Raw genomic sequence first — 17,755 nt, 5'->3', positions numbered from 1 at the left:
GTGAGACTTGTGGTGAAACTTCTTGGCGTCAAACTGACAATTCAAGGCATAGTCCATTGTTCAGTTGTGAAGGAGTGTAACTACTTGGTCTAGGTGCAGCTCAACCTTAATTGGTCTCCACTAATATGCTGGTATATCAAAACAGCGTTTGGAACAAAGGACAAACTGGGCCCCTGAGATCTGGTGGGGGATTGTTGAAATATGAGATGGGCCTAGAGCCCATATGACAATTTCAGATTTGATCTCTAAGGGACCATGTAAGTGGCATGACAAGGTGGTGGGAAGTTTAGTCCCACCCCGGAAGTGCAAAAAGAGTTGGAGTGGTTTACAAGGGATTCTCTTCCTCATGCTATTGGAGCTTGAGAAGAGATGAGGCCCTCGTGCACTCCTCCTCCTCTGCTCGCCTCGCCACACCATGCCTCGTCACGCCGCGCCGCGGGTTGGAGGATTGAGCCGAGCCGAGCTCACTCCTATGCGCTTCTTTTTGCCGGTCAGGAACGGAGAGTCTTTGACAGGTGGGGCCATGATCTAAGACGTCGGATCATGGGCTACCGACTTGACGTGGGTTCAGCCCACGTCTCTCCACGCGCAGCCGCACATATATTTGGGGGGCGCTGCCAACCCTAGCCGCCAAAAAACGGAACGCATCTCGCCTCCACGCCCGCGTCGTTCCTCTGCTGCTGCTGCCGCTGGCGACTCCGTCCCGTTCACCGCATACACGGTTGACGGGAGAGCAGGCCTCCGAAACCCCGCCTCTCCGGATCCTATACGGGAGAGGGGCGATTAGGTTTTTGGGTAGCGACTACGCGACTGCTCGCTTCTGTTCATCTACGTCCACATCACCTTCGTCATCACCATGTCGACCGACGTCGACCGTGCCGCCGCTGAGAAGGCCGAGGCCGACAAGAAGGCCGCCGAGGATGCCGCGGCTATTGCCGTCGCCATCGCCGCCGCATGGCCGATTGGAAGATATACATCGTTTATCCCTCTCATGTTTCTTTCTATTGTAGCAGTACTAGCGATATGCGTAGATGTTTGTACTATATGCGTAGTACATGCTCTGTTAGATCATAACCAGTATGTTATCAATACTGTCAATACCATGCTCATGATTTGTTAATGAATTAATTTAATCGGAAAACTACCTATTTTCTTATCACTAAGAACCTGCAGTCCAGCGACATCTTTGTCCATGAGAAGAACCGTAAGAGCAAATACGTCATTGTGAGGCTTGATGCCAAAGACACGATCGGGTCTTGGACATGGAGGATAGTAATTGATTCTAGCAATAATGAGAGCCCTGTCTCTAAACTGGTTAACTAGGCAATCTTCATCGAGCTCCATAGCTTGGCCATTGCCCGAAGGATGTCGTCTTTGATTCTCTTGCTCCTCAATGTGTACTCATGCAGGTCATCCCTGCAAATACCACCAGGGTAGTTCAGTTAATCCTAGTATGGTAATACTGACGATGGTTTCTTTCATGTAGTAATTATTTATGAAGTTTTTCTAGGCCAGGCTAGATCACTAGTGACATAAATAAGCAAATGAGCTCTATTCTGCAAAACTGACAGGTAAGACGGATCCATTTGAATACATGTATCTGGCAGATAACCTGAAAGATTTTGGATGTGTGGGCCAATGGGCAAGGTTTCTCTCGTCCTCTGGCTCCACTTTAAGATGCAGTCGATCGGACCAGTCCAGTCTTTGATCTTGAGTTTTCACCTGGTCAGTTCCATACCCTTCCATCTGGAAATGTTTCCCACCTATTATGTTACTGTACTTTCTCTTCTCTTCGAGCGGTAGGCGGAAAAAATCCCTTGATGCGGTCATCACAGAATCCATCAGAGAAAATGCTCCCATCGCGAAAATGTCTCCGGCGGACCGCCCGTGTCTGTGTGCAGGCGAGGCTTGCCTGTCTCCGCGAAAATGCTCCCATCTATGCTCCGTGATACGTGGCGCTCATCCAACGATCGCACGCTGCTGCCCTTTTTTTTATTAAAAACCCCAGCAATTAAACAAAACCGGTCGGCCGTGTCTCTTAATTAAATGCAGGAAAAGACCAGCCGCTCGTTTCGTCTCCTTTCTTATCCACTCACTTTCCCCACAGGCAAAGCAGTAGCTCCTCCACGGCCAGCGAACACCGCGATGTTGATCTGCTTGCTTGTCGGAGCGGGAGGGTTTGCTCCGTGCTCGTCCCATCGCGGCGCTCGTGAGCGAACTGCGCACCAATCCTGCGGCCACAACGTCCCTCGCCCCGCGCGGCGCTCGGCGGCGAGCTGCGCGCCGTTCCTGAGGCCGCAGCCTCCGTTGCCCGGCGCGGCGCTCGGCAGCGAGCTGCGCGCCGTTCCTGAGGCCGCAGCCTCCGTCGCTCGACGCTTCGCTCATTGTCGATCTGCGCGCCGTTCCTGAGGTTGCAGCCTCCTGTCGCCAGGCGCGGCGCTCGTCGGCGAGCTACGCGCCGTTCCTTCTCGGCGGTCACCTTCGTGGCCCTGTTTGTCGCGTTTGTCGCGCCCCAGCTACTGAGCTTCGTCCAGCACGTACCATAACATGGCTGCGAAGACTTGCCGTGGTTGAAGGTACGTCGTCCAATTACTGAAGTATATGACCGCTGTTCTTCTAATTTCTGAACCAAATGCTTTTTTTGTCCGTGTGAGGTCGGTGAGATGCAAGCAACTATGCTTTTGGACAAGAACTGTGCTTTTGGTCTGACTTGATTAAGCTACGCATGTCAATGAACTAATATACATACGCCTTCTTAAATCTATGCTTTTAGACAGCAAGTATGCATTGGTCTCACTTAATTAAGTAGTGCATTCGATCGATATGCACGGACTCCCCATAAATCCAATAATATATTACAAGTTTTTAGTAAAGTAGAAAAAAAAACATGAGTCTTTGATAACGATGACAGATTAAGTTGGCTTCTGTTGTTGGAAGAAGACTTGATTTTGACCTGTTATTGTATCAACGGATGGCTGCAGTGGGGCATTTGATGCTGGGTGTCTTATCATCATACCAATGGGGTGCTGTAGTGAGGCATTCGGAGTTTGGTGTCCTGTCATCGTACCAACGGATGGCTGCAGTGAGGCATTTGGAGCTTGGTTCATCATACCAATGGACGACTGCAGTGAGGCATTCAGAGCTGGGTGTCCTCTCATTGTACCAATGGTTGGTTGCAGCAAGAAATTTGGAGCTGGGTGTCCTCTCATCATACCAAGAGACGGCAATAGTGAGGCATCCAGAGCTGAGTTGCATTGTTCTGAATAGGTATACACGTGATTTGTCGGAACTCCCAAATGACCCTGTGAGTAGTAGTACCAAAGGTTAGTGTTCATAAATCTTTAAAACGATAAAACTGAAATCTGAGTGTAGGTAGCTTATACCATTAAGCTATTGTAATGTTGCAATTCAGCTGGCAATCTTTGGTCTTATCCATACATCGCCATAGGATTTAGGATTGGGTTGTACTGTGGTAGATATGCAGGCATTTGATTCGTAAAAACCTCCGAATGACCCTATAAAACATGGTGTGATAAATCTTGTATAACTTAAGTTTTTATGTCAGATCAAGTGTAAATTTATTTATACTATTGAGGTGCCATGAGGTTGTAGTGCTACAGGATTATCTACTTTCCTTTTCCTCTTTGATTTTGCTTTCTCTAAGCCACCAATAGGTCTACTTGCTCCTTGAATAGTCTTCTCCTTCAACTTGATACCTTTTGGCTTAGCAAGCCCCTTATTTTGTTTTGAACTTGTACATGAGTTAATGTTTGGTTCTGCAAATATATATTTAAATAAAATTCAAGTTTGATAACATTATAAAACTACACACCCATATTAGCGGGTCTACTTGACCCTCGAACAGTCTTCTTTTTAACCTTGTTACCTGTTGGATTGGCAAATCCCTCATTTTGTTCTGAACTTGTAGACGAGTTAATGTTCGGGTCTGCAACTATAAAAGCAAACATAGGTTAGTTTGATGAGATCATAAAACTAAACTTACAGACCTTGTGCCAAGGGAGTTACATATATCTGGATGTCTGTTTGATCCTCGAGCCGTCTTCTCCTTGACCTTCATTCCTTTTGGCTTGGTAGGCCTCTCATTTTGTTCTGAACTTGTAGTCGTGATATTTTTTGAGTCTCCAACTATAAAAGTAAATATAAATTTAAGCTTGATGAGAGCATAAAACTGAATGTACATACCTTGTGAACAAACAGAGTTACCTGTATCTGGATCAGATCTATGTTTTAGACATTTCTCCACCTCTTCTGCTAATTTCTCTGCATAATTAGCAGCCATCAAGTATGACTCTTCAGACTCTGCGGCTCGAGCAGCTATTTGGATAAACATTCTGCACAACTCTTTATAGCGTTTTGTCAGTATTGTTTTGCGGTCTTCATGCAGGTTGCAGTTGTTTGTTATATCCAAAACTTTTGCATCAATTGTCCATCTTTTCAAGATGTACTGTTGAGGGATGTGCTTGATATTATTAATGTCAAGTACCTTCAAGGAATGAGAGCAAAGAATTCCAGCAAATTCAAACTTCTTGCAACTGCAATTGACCTTTTCTTCTTTTGGAAAAAATTTAACAACATGATCACGCTCCGTACCATGAAATTTTACTTTGTAAACCTTCTCCTCGGTGTCACTGTCATCACAAAGGAATGTATCATAGTTTAAGGTCCGAAGCACTTGTTCCTGAAACATCTTGAATATTGGTGGAGTATATGTAGTTGATGCTTGCCTTAACATATAGCTTTCTGCCTTCAGCTTAGGAGTACTTTGTGTTGCTTTGAAGTCACATCTCACCTCTTCAAATCTTTTATCTGCAACTAGACGTTCGAAATGCTCAAAAAAAGTAAGCATGTCATACTTAGAACTAATGTAACGTTTTAGTTCGTTGTTAATGCTTTCACTCCTTTGGGTACTGCTCATGTGTGCAGAGAAAGTATTCCTGCCATATACTAGGGCCCAATGCTCCCTTTTCTCAAATAACCTTTGGAGCCATGCATTGTCCCGGAGTCCATACTTGTCAAGCATTTCATTCCATGCACTTATAAATTCATCTTCCTCCTCAATATCATAGATACAATGCTGAAAATCAGCATTGAACTTCTTGTAATCTGTAACAACTCCACCAAGATGTTTGATAGCATTTTGATTCATATGCCACACACAAAGTCTATGGTGAGAGTGAGGCAGGACTGAACGGATCGCCTTAGCCATTGCCGCATCTTCGTCAGTCAGAATTGTATGTGGATGCTTTCCAGACATTATTGTTAAAAATGTTCTAAAAAGCCAAGCAAAACTTTCTGCTGTTTTATCATAGAGAAGTGCAGCACCAAACACAATTGTTTTCTTGTGATTATTTACACCAACAATTAAACCAAACGGATGCCCATCGTCTGGTTTCCTGTATGTGGTGTCAAAACATATGACATCACCAAATAATGCATAGTCTGAGACCATTTTGGAGTCCGTCCAAAATATATTAGTTATCAAATCATCCTCATCAACTTGAATTGAATAAAAAAACTTGACATCTTCTGAAACCTTCTTCTCCATATATTCTAACACTCCACCAGTGTCACCCACCTTTGCTTTTAGTGTTCTCTTTGAGTACAAACGATTTTTCATGTCTGTGCTTATAAAGCCAAGGTTTTCAGGTCCACATGTCTCTTTCGTCATTAGATCAATAGTTGCTTTATTTAAAATGCCCACTGACTTTGCGACCTCAGCATTGGCTAGTTGAGCTTCAGTTACTTTCCTGTGTGATCTTAAGTATTGCGACATATTTCCAGTAGCAAGACTATGGTTGTGGGCTTCCTTAAATTCATATACATAATAAATATCATTATTAAGACTTATCTTCATACGTGCATCACAACCACATCGTGTCTCAGGCCTCTATAACTGAATTTCTCCTCTCTTTTATCTTCCGCACGAACTCCTATTAGTTCAAGTAATTTTCTTAGTCCCATCTAAAAATGCATATGACCAGAACAAGTTAGAACTAGTCCATACCTTGACGAGAACATGTGAATGTCCGTTGTTGTATTGTACTAGAATTTTTTACTTTATGTTGATTGCCTCTTCGGATGCTAAAACCCATGGAATAAGCATACTTGTTATAGAAGGAATAAGCTTCTTCTTCAGATAAAAACTGCATGCCAAGCTTTGGCACCCCTTTTTCAATTTGCTCTGTTGCATTGCTAGCTGTAGTTTCTTCGAATCCCTGTTTAAATTAGTAGTCACTTTAGCAATTGGTTCAAATACAAGGAAAAGGAGAAGAAACCTATCCGTGTTGTAAATCAACAAATAACCTTGCTATGTCTATTTATTTTGATTTCACGGTGGAATGAAAAGGAGTAGGCATTCCCAACTAATCAGAGGTATGTCTTTGCCCCTTGAGCCATTACATTTCTCTTATATGTCTTTTCCCCTTGAGCCATCACATTTCTCTTATATGTCCAGCATCACTGTCAGTTTTCATTTATATGTACCCATCAGTAATACAACTTTGTATTGTGTAATCTGTGCAAGACATATTGTTAACTGGATATTACGCACAGGGAGTACGAAATATTCGCTTCTGTTGTATAGGTTTATTTTGCTATGCCCTACCAGTGACAACAATCACAAAAACCTAAAAGCCATAGATCCGTAAATTGCAGGACTAGGAGAAGACATTGGATCGGAGAGAGGGAAGAACGCAATGGAAGACATAGCTTACATTTGGGGGATCTGATTCCTCATTGGTCCCGGCAAGAATTGGTGAAGACGCCATCAAGTTCCTCGTATCCCTTTGTTGGATCTATATTTGTAGATAGATTTGATGGAGGTGTATGATGTGGTCTGTTTGGAGTAACTGCGTACGGGAAAAGTTCACCACCAATGTTTTGGCGCGCAAGAGTGATTTATTTCCCTCCAAATCTCTATTCTGTTGCGTTAATTACGATGGCTGGAAAAAGTCTTAGAGCGGACGGTTTAATTAAGAGACGCGGCTGACCGGTTTGTTTAATTGCTGGAGGTTTTTAATCGAAAAAGAGGGCAGTAGCGTGCGATCGTTGGATGAGCGCCACGTACCACGGAGCACGGATGGGAGCATTTTCGCGGAGCAGGCAAGCCGCCGTGTCTGTGTGCTGCGAGATGAATCCGGCCCACCACCAAAAGGTTGGAAATTGTCGTAATCCAACGACAGCCCACCACCACCCCACGGGAGTAGAGAGCTACAAGTGGACGGTACCTAAATGTTTTTGAAAATAAATGTTTGTACTGTTTGAACGAGATATTTCTTTACAAACTTTAAAAAAAATCTGAATTTAATCTCTTTTTTTCGGGTGAAATCTGAATTTAATCTACACACAGAGAAATAAAACAAGATAAATCCGTACTTTTTTTTGCTTTCCTACTATGTGTAGACTGGATTTGGATTTAACATTTTGTGGGATTGTAAACAAGTATTTTGCTCCCCGAAAAAATAAAAATATTTTGTTGACACACAAATACTTTCAGAAAAAATGACATGCAAGGGGTGATACCGGTGCTTCAGCTAACTACTCCAAAAGTCCAAAGTGATGGAGAAAGACGTGCAACATATTTCAGCAACTAGTTACTCCAGCTAGTTCGCTTAATCTTTTCATGTAATATTGTTACAATCTAATTATGCTAGGGACACGAGGATGATAGCTTCAATTGGAACGCCATGTGTTATTTCCTTCCCTCAAAGTGGAGGAAAACATGATATTTCCTAAAGACGACTTCGCATCAACATGGAACTAGTTATTCGGAATTGCCTTTCTTTTCTATTTTGCAAAGGTGTGGCTCCTGCAGCCGTTGATTTGAAGAACAATTGTTGCTGTCACTGTCCGGGTGTTGCCAATGTTGATATTGATCTATGCTATTGTGTGCCATTGATTGTTCCAATAGTAAAAAACGGAGGTTTAAAACCAGTTCGTAAGGGCCTTTAGTGCCGGTTCTGTAACCGGCACTAAAGGCCCCCCCCTCTTTAGTACCGATTCGGCACGAGCCGCCACTAAAGGCCCACCACGTGGCGTGAGCTCGCGCCGTGGCATGGGGGACCTTTAGTACCGGTTGGCTCGCGCCGTGGCACGGGGGACCTTTAGTACCGGTTGGTGTTACCAACCGGTATTAAAGTTTTTTTTGTTTTTTTTGAAAATTTTGGAATTTTTTTTATTTTTTTTTGATTTTCAATTTTCTGAATTAAATTGTTTGATAATTTAGTCTCTAATCACCCCTCTTAACTGCTCAAGTGTGGATCACTCATTCCAAATCGTCTAACTTCCCGGTCGGTCACCCATCCTCTCACTCCCCGAGCCTGAGCACGCTTAACTTCAGAGTTCTATTCCCCCTACTTTCCAAGTCTGCACTTGTTGTTTTCCTGACAAATGTAAGCTGTCAATCCTATTAATCCTCAGCAGTTTAGCTTGAGCATTAGGTCACTCGTTTCATCATTTGAGTTTGAAACTATTATTCTAAAAAACAGTAATTATTTAGTAACAGTAATATTTCTTGAATAAGTTTGACCATGATAACCCACAAGTATAGGGGATCGCAACAGCTTTCGAGGATAGAGTATTCAACCCAAATTTATTGATTCGACACAAGGGGAGCCAAAAAATATTCTCAGGTATTAGCAGCTGAGCTGTCAATTCAACCATACCTGGAAACTTAGTATCTGCAGCAAACTGTTTAGTAGCAAAGTAATATGATAGTGGTGGTAGCGGCAACAAAAGTAGAGAGAGCAAAAGTAATGTTTTTGATATTTTGTAGTGATTGTAACAGTAGCAGCGGGAAAGTAAATAAGCGAGAACCAGTATATGAAAAACTCGTAGGCACCGGATCAGTGATGGATAATTATGCCGGATGCGGTTCATCATGTAACAATCATAACATAGGGTGACACAGAACTAGCTCCAATTTATCAATGTAATGTAGGCATGTATTCCGTATATAGTCATACGTGCTTATGGAAAATAACTTGCATGACATCTTTTATCCTACCCTCCCGTGGCAGCGGGGTCCTATTGGAAACTAAGGGATATTAAGGCCTCCTTTTAATAGAGAACCGGAACAAAGCATTAGCACATAGTGCATATATGAACTCCTCAAACTATGGTCATCACCGGGAGTGGTCCCAATTATTGTCACTTCGGGGTTGCCGGATCATAACACATAGTAGGTGACTATAGACTTGCAAGATAGGATCAAGAACTCACATATATTCATGAAAACATAATAGGTTCAGATCTGAAATCATGGCACTCGGGCCCTAGTGACAAGCATTAAGCATAGCAAAGTCATAGCAACATCAATCTCAGAACATAGTGGATACTAGGGATCAAACCCTAACAAAACTAACTCGATTACATGATAAATCTCATCCAACCTATCACCGTCCAGCAAGCCTACAATGGAATTACTCATGCATGGTGGTGAGCATCATGAAATTGGTGATGGAGGATGGTTGATGATGACGACGGCGACGAATCCCCCTCTCCGGAGCCCCGAACGGACTCCAGATCATCCCTCCCGAGAGGTTTTAGGGCTTGGCGGCGGCTCCGTATCGTAAAACGCGATGATTTATTCTCTCTGTTTTTTCTCTCCGAAAGCAAATATATATAGTTGGAGTTGGCGTCGGAGGGCATCCAGGGGGCCCACGAGGCAGGGGGCGTGCCCTAGGGGGGGCGCACCCCACCCTCGTGAATAGGGTGTGGGCCCCTTGGTCTTCATCTTTGGCGAGGATTTTTTATTATTTTTTCTAAGATGTTCCGTGGAGTTTCAGGTCATTCCGAGAATATTTGTTTTCTGCACATAAAACAAGACCATGGCAATTCTGATGAAAACAGCGTCAGTCCGGGTTAGTTCCATTCAAATCATACAAGTTAGAGTCCAAAACAAGGGCAAAAGTGTTTGGAAAATTAGATACGACGGAGACGTATCAACTCCCCCAAGCTTAAACCCTTGCTTGTCCTCAAGCAATTCAGTTGACAAACTGAAAGAATGAAAGAAAAACTTTTACAAACTCTGTTTGCTCTTGTTATTGTAACTATGTCAAGCCAGTATTCAAGTTTTCAGCAGAGATCATAACTAACCACATTTGCAATAATTCTCAGGTCTCATAATTACTCATATCAATAGCATAATCAACTAGCAAGCCATAATAATAAATCTCGGATGACAACACTTTCGTAAACCAATCATAATATGATATAACAAGATGGTATCTCGCTAGCCCTTTCTGAGACCGCAAAACATAAATGCAGAGCACCTTTAAAGATCAAGGACTGACTAGACATTGTAATTCATGGTAAAAAAGATCCAGTCATAGTCATACCCAATATAAATTAACAGTGATGAATGCAAATGACGGTTGTGCTCTCCAGCTAGTGCTTTTTAATAAGAGGGTGATGACTTAACATAAAAGTAAATGGATAGGCCCTTCGCAGAGGGAAGCAGGGATTTGTAGAGGTGCCAGAGCTCAGTTTTGCAATAGAGATAAATTGTATTTTGAGCGGTATACGTTCATTGTCAACGTACCAACTAAGAGATGGCAATATCTTCCATGCTAAACACATTATAGGCGGTTCCCAAACAGAATGGTAAAGTTTATACTCCCCCTCCACCAACAAGCATCAATCCATGGCTTGCTCGAAACAACGAGTGCCTCCAACATACATCAGGTCCAGGGGGAGTTTTGTTTGCAATTAATTTTGATTTAATTTGCATAAAGCATGAGACTGGGCATCCCGGTGACCAGCCATTTTCTCGTGAGTGAGGAGCGGAGTCCACTCCTCTTGAGAATAACCCGCCTAACACGAAAGATAAGGACAGCCTTGGTTGATACATGATCTATTTGAGCATACAAAACATAATGTTTATTTGAAGGTTTAGAGTTTGGCACATACAAATTTACTTGGAACAACAAGTAGATACCGCATATAGGAAGGTATAGTGGACTCATCTGGAATAACTTTGGGGTTTAAGGGATTGGATGCACAAGCAGTATTCCCACTTAGTACAAGTGAAGGCTAGCAAAAGACTGAGAAGCGACCAACTAGAGAGCGATAACAGCCATGTACATGCACTAAAATTAATAAACATTGGATGCAAGCATGAGTAGGATATAATCTACCATGAACATAAATATCGTGAAGGCTATGTTGATTTTGTTTCAACTACATGCGTGAACATGTGCCAAGTCAAGTCATTTAAATCATTCAAAGGAGGATACCACCCCATCATACCACATCATAATCATCTCAATAGCATGTTGGCACACAAGGTAAACCATTATAACTCATAGCTAATCAAGCATGGCACAAGCAACTATGATCTTTAATTGTCATTCCAAACATGTTTATTCATAATAAGTTGAATCAAGAACGAGGGACTCATCATATTTAAAAAACAAAAGAAGTCGAGTTCATACCAGCTTTTCTCATCTCAGTCAGTCCATCATATACCATCATAATTGCCTTTCACTTGCACGACCGAACAGTGTGAATAATAATAAGAGTGCACGTGCATTGGACTAAGCTGGAATCTGCGAGCATTCAATAAACAGGAGAAGACAAGGCAATATGGGCTCTTGGTTAAATCAACAATAATGCATATAAGAGACACTTCAACAATTTAATTATGGTCTTCTCCTACTGACCCCCAAATAAAAGAAAAGAAATAAAACTATTTACACAGGAAAGCTCCCAACAAGCAAAAGAAGAACGGGAAATATTTTTGGGTTTTCTTTTTAATTATTACTACTATAGCAGAAAAATAAACTACTACTAATTTTTTTTATTTTTCTTAAGGTTTAACAAACACACAAGAAGAAAGCAGGAAAAAAAATAAACTAGCATGGATATTACAGTGAAAGAGTATGAGCACCGACATCTAGCAATGAGTGTGTTGAACATAAATGTAATGTCGGTGAGAAATACGTACTCCCCCAAGCTTAGACTTTTGGCCTAAGTTGGTCTATTGCCAGGGATAGCCTGGCGGATACCCATAGGTGTAGCTGGGGTCGTACTGCGACGAAGAATAGTTGGGATCATACTGATGTGCAGCGGTTATCGCCTGCTGAGCTGCAGCATGGAGTCGAGCTGCCTCCGCTCTCCTCTCATACTCTTCTGCCTCCTCTCTGGTAATAACATATCTTCTTTTTCTCTGTGAATCAAAGAAGGCAGGAGCAGGGAGAGTAATACGGAAAATACGTCGTTTATCAAAAATTAAACGATATAAGAGAGGTGATTCAGGCCTCTCGACAAACTAATGCGAAGCCATAGAGTCATAATCTAAATATGCAGGAGGCAACTCCGTATCACCCTCACGAATGTCTATCTCAAGAAAATGAGCTAAGCGAGTTGCATAAATTCCTCCAAAGAAATCTCCATTATGTCTATTATGATGCAACCTACGAGCTACAATGGCTCCCATATGATAAGATTGGTCTCCTAACACAGCACTCCTAAGAATGCTAAGATCAGGGACACACATGTGACATGCTTCATCCTTAGCATTTATGCATCTACCGATGAAAAGAGCAAAATAATGTATAGCAGGAAAGTGAATGCTCCCTATGGTAGCCTGCGTTATATCTCTAGATTCCCCCACAGTTATACTAGTAAGAAAGTTTCTAAATTCAGATTTAGGGGGATCCCTAACACTACCCCATGATGGAAGTTTGCAAGCAGAAGTGAAATCCTCTAAGTCCATGGTATAAGATTTGTCATAGAGATCAAACATGACTGAAGGGGAATTACGTGAAGATGAATACTCAAACCTCCTCACAAAGGAACTTGTGAGATCGTGATACTGGGGGCATTTGTTAGCCTCAAAATTCTCAAGACCGGCATTGCGCAAATATGCTTTGAATTCTTCTTTAATTCCCGCACGGTTCATAAAATTTTCCGACGGCCATTCGTAAGGCCATAGTAGAGCGTCTCTTGGTGGATCCTCGTCAGCATCGCGCATAACAATCCTGGGTCCTTGCTTCTTAGAGGAACCACATTGGAACATCTTTCTAACCATATTGTTTTTCTCTGAAAAATTCTGAAATTTTTAGTAACTTCAAACAAAAGTAAACCAATTTCAATAATATTGATAGCAACTACTCCTACAAGTGCCTAGAGCCTATATCAAGCATTAGAACTACTTGGAACCATATAAATTTGACATGCAAGCTCAAGAACATGGTCACCTATGCAGCACAAATTTGCAAAGAATAAAGCACTAGAACAAAAACTAATTGGACCAATGGAGTAGTCACATAGCAAGGAACAATCTCCCCAAGCAGTTTTGCGAGAGGTGCTTTGAGCAAGGAGATCGAAAATCACAGCAAAAGTGGTTGGAACTCGTGCTTGAGTTGGTTTTTCGGGTTTGTGTGAGACAGACGAAGAAGATGGGTGCTGGGATAAGTGCAGGAGGGCCACCGTGGGCCCATGAGGCAGGGGCGCGCCCACCACCCTCGTGTCCAGGTGACAGCTCCTCCCGCGGTAATTTTTGCACAGTAAATCCTCAAATATCCCCGAAAAAATCATATTAAATTGGCACGGCATTATGAGGACTTTTATTTTCGGGATATTTTTATATTGCATGGATAAGTCAGGAAACAGACAGAAAAATACTATTTTTACTTTATTTCTACTAATTAACAGAAAATAAAGAGAAGGTACAGAAGTTTGTGCTTCTAGTTTCATCCATCTCATGCTCATCAAAAAGAATCCACTAACAAGGTTGATCAAGTCTTGTTAACAGACTCATTCCGATAATCATGAAACTGGAGAAATTTCGAATAACACTAAGTTACCTCAACGGGGATATGCACATCCCCTATAATAAGTATATCATATTTCTTTTTGACAGTAGGAAGAGGAAATTCAAACCTCCAATTATAATCGATGGAATTTTTCCAATGGAGTTGATACTATGAACTTGAGGTTGTTTCCTCGGAAAGTGTACCGTATGCTCATTACCATTAACATGAAAAGTGGCATTGCCTTTGTTGCAATCAATAACAGCCCCTGCAGTATTAAGAAAAGGTCTTCCAAGAATAATAGACATACTATCATCCTCGGGAATATCAAGAATAACAAAGTCCGTTAAAATAGTAACGTTTGCAACCACAACGGGCACATCCTCACAAATACCGACAGGTATAGCAGTTGATTTATCAGCCATTTGCAAAGATATTTCGGTAGGTGTCAGCTTATTCAAGTCAAGTCTACGATATAAAGAGAGAGGCATAACAGTAACACCGGCTCCAAGATCACATAAAGCAGTTTTAATATAATTTCTTTTAATGGAGCAAGGTATAGTAGGTACTCCGGGGTCTCCAAGTTTCTTTGGTATTCCACCCTTAAAAGTGTAATTAGCAAGCATGGTGGAAATTTCAGCTTCCGGTATCTTTCTTTTATTAGTAATGATATCCTTCATATATTTTGCATAAGGATTTGTTTTGAGCACATCAGTTAATCGCATACGCAAAAAGATAGGCCTAATCATTTCAGCAAAGCATTCAAAATCCTCATAATCCTTTTTCCTGGATGGTTTCGGAGGAAAAGGCATGGGTTTCTGAACCCAAGGTTCCCTTTCTTTACCATGTTTCCTAGCAACAAAGTCTCTTTTATCATAACATTGATTCTTTGATTGTGGGTTATCAAGATCAACAGCATGTTCAATTTCTACATCATTGTCATTACTAGGTTGAGCATCATCATGAACATCATCATTAATATTGTCACTAGGTTCATGTTCATTACCAGATTGTGTTTCTGAAGGAAATATGCCCTAGAGGCAATAATAAAGTTATTATTTATTTCCTTATATCATGATAAATGTTTATTATTCATGCTAGAATTGTATTAACCGGAAACATAATACATGTGTGAATACATAGAGAAACAGAGTGTCACTAGTATGCCTCTACTTGACTAGCTCGTTAATCAAAGATGGTTATGTTTCCTAACCATGAACAAAGAGTTGTTATTTGATTAACAGGATCACATCATTAGGTGAATGATCTGATTGACATCACCCATTCCATTAGCTTAGCACCCGATCGTTTAGTATGTTGCTATTGCTTTCTTCATGACTTGTACATGTTCCTATGACTATGAGATTATGCAACTCCCGTTTGCCGGAGGAACACTTTGTGTGCTACCAAACGTCACAACGTAAATGGGTGATTATAAAGGTGCTCTACAGGTGTCTCCAAAGGTAGATGTTGAGTTGGCGTATTTCGAGATTAGGATTTGTCACTCCGATTGTCGGAGAGGTATCTCTGGGCCCTCTCGGTAATACACATCACATAAGCCTTGCAAGCATTACAACTAATGAGTTAGTTGCGAGATGATGTATTACGGAACGAGTAAAGAGACTTGCCGGTAACGAGATTGAACTAGGTATTGGATACCGACGATCGAATCTCGGGCAAGTAACATACCGATGACAAAGGGAACAACGTATGTTGTTATGCGGTCTGATCGATAAAGATCTTCGTGGAATATATAGGAGCCAATATGGGCATCCAGGTCCCGCTATTGGTTATTGACCGGAGATTTGTCTCAGACATGTCTACATTGTTCTCGAACCGTAGGGTCCGCACGCTTAACGTTACGATGACAGTTATTATGAGTTTATGCATTTTGATGTACCGAAGTTAGTTCGGAGTCCCGGATGTGATCACGGACATGACGAGGAGTCTCGAAATGGTCGAGACATAAAGATTGATATATTGGATGACTATATTCGGACACCAGAAGCGTTCCGGGGAAGTTTCGGATAAAACCGGAGTACCGGGGGGTTACCGGAACCCCCCGGGGGGTTAATGGGCCTCATGGGCCTAAAGTGCAGAAGAGGAAGGGGCTGCCAGGGCAGGCCGCGCGCCCCCTCTCCCCCTAGTCCGAATTGGACGAGGGAGGGGCGGCGCCCCCCCCCTTTCCTTCTCTCCTTCCCTCTCTCCCACCGGGAGTAGGACTCCTCCTGCGTGCCTCCTCTAGGGCCGGCCGCACCCCCCCCTTGGATCCTTTATATACGGAGGCAGGGGGGCACCCTAGGAGACAGAAGTTGATCTTCGTGACCGTTCCTTAGCCGTGTGCGGTGCCCCCCTCCACCATATTCCACCTCGGTCATATCGTTGTAGTGCTTAGGCGAAGCCCTGCGTCGGTGGAACATCATCATCGTCACCACGCCGTTGTGCTGACGGAACTCATCCCCGAAGCTTTGCTAGATCGGAGCCCGGGGGAGCGTCATCGAGCTGTACGTGTGCTAAGAACTCGGAGGCACCGGAGTAACGGTGCTTGGATCGGTCGGATCGGGAAGACGTACGACTACTTCCTCTACGTTGCGTCAACGCTTCCGCTTCGGTCTAAAATGGTACGTAGACAACACTCTCCCCTCTCATTGCTATGCATCACCATGATCTTGCGTGTGCGTAGGAAAATTTTGAAATTACTACGTTCCCCAACAGTGGCATCCGAGCCTAGGTTTTTATGGTTTGATGTTATATGCACGAGTAGAACACAAGTGAGTTGTGGGCGATATAAGTCATACTGCTTACCAGCATACCATACTTTGGTTTGGCGGTATTGTTGGACGAAGCGGCCCGGACCAACATTACGCGTACGCTTACGCGAGACCGGTTCTCCCGACGTGCTTTGCACAGAGGTGGCTTGCGGGTGAAAGTTTCTCCAACTTTAGTTGAACCGAGTGTGGCTACGCCCGGTCCTTGCGAAGGTTAAAACATCACCAACTTGACAAACTATCGTTGTGGTTTTGATGCGTAGGTAAGATTGGTTCTTGCTTAAGCCCGTAGCAGCCACGTAAAACTTGCAACAACAAAGTAGAGGACGTCTAACTTGTTTTTGCAGGGCATGTTGTGATGTGATATGGTCAAGACATGATGCTAAATTTTGTTGTATGAGATGATCATGTTTTGTAACCGAGTTATCGGCAACTGGCAGGAGCCATATGGTTGTCGCTTTATTGTATGCAATGCAATCGCGCTGTAATGCTTTACTTTATCACTAAGCGGTAGCGATAGTCGTGGAAGCATAAGATTGGCGAGACGACAACGACGCTACGATGGAGATCAAGGTGTCGCGCCGGTGACGATGGTGATCACGACGGTGCTTCGAAGATGGAGATCACAAGCACAAGATGATGATGGCCATATCATATCACTTATATTGATTGCATGTGATGTTTATCTTTTATGCATCTTATCTTGCTTTGTTTGACGGTAGCATTATAAGATGATCTCTCACTAATTATCAAGAAGTGTTCTCCCTGAGTATGCACCGTTGCGAAAGTTCTTCGTGCTGAGACACCACGTGATGATCGGGTGTGATAGGCTCTACGTTCAAATACAACGGGTGCAAAACAGTTGCACACGCGGAATACTCAGGTTATACTTGACGAGCCAAGCATATACAGATATGGCCTCGGAAAACGGAGACCGAAAGGTCGAGCGTGAATCATATAGTAGATATGATCAACATAGTGATGTTCACCAATGAACTACTCCATCTCACGTGATGATCGGACATGGTTTAGTTGATTTGGATCACGTGATCACTTAGAGGATTAGAGGGATGTCTATCTAAGTGGGAGTTCTTAAGTAATATGATTAATTGAACTTTAATTTATCATAAACTTAGTCCTGGTAGTATTAGCATATCTATGTTGTAGATCAATAGCTCGCGTTGTTGCTTTCATATGTTTATTTTGATATGT

At 42.6% G+C, this 17,755-nt stretch overlaps 1 protein-coding gene, 1 long non-coding RNA gene and 1 pseudogene across 2 annotated transcripts; 1 reads left to right on the top strand and 2 right to left on the bottom strand.

Moving 5' to 3' along the window:
* Positions 1 to 1,015: 1,015 nt before the first annotated feature.
* Positions 1,016 to 1,860, bottom strand: LOC147958385 (2-oxoglutarate-dependent dioxygenase 11-like; annotated as a pseudogene).
* A 237-nt stretch (positions 1,861 to 2,097) lies between these two features.
* LOC147958383 (uncharacterized) lies at positions 2,098 to 6,925 on the top strand. Its single transcript, XR_015611175.1, has 2 exons — positions 2,098 to 2,576; positions 6,676 to 6,925. It is a non-coding gene; the product is annotated as an uncharacterized LOC147958383 (long non-coding RNA).
* Positions 2,992 to 6,217, bottom strand: LOC147958384 (protein FAR1-RELATED SEQUENCE 5-like). Its single transcript, XM_087536011.1, has one exon. The coding sequence runs from the start codon at positions 5,873 to 5,875 to the stop codon at positions 3,986 to 3,988; it is 1,890 nt and encodes a 629-aa protein (XP_087392137.1). The 5' UTR covers positions 5,876 to 6,217; the 3' UTR covers positions 2,992 to 3,985.
* Positions 6,926 to 17,755: the final 10,830 nt, after the last annotated feature.

The sequence above is a fragment of the Triticum urartu genome, chromosome 7A (genome assembly GCF_056163025.1).
Source record: "Triticum urartu cultivar PI428250 chromosome 7A, HENAU_Tu73, whole genome shotgun sequence".
Taxonomy (NCBI): Eukaryota; Viridiplantae; Streptophyta; class Magnoliopsida; order Poales; family Poaceae; genus Triticum; species Triticum urartu.
Note: the sequence above shows the minus strand (reverse complement) of the source record. Positions and strands in the feature narration are given on the sequence as shown.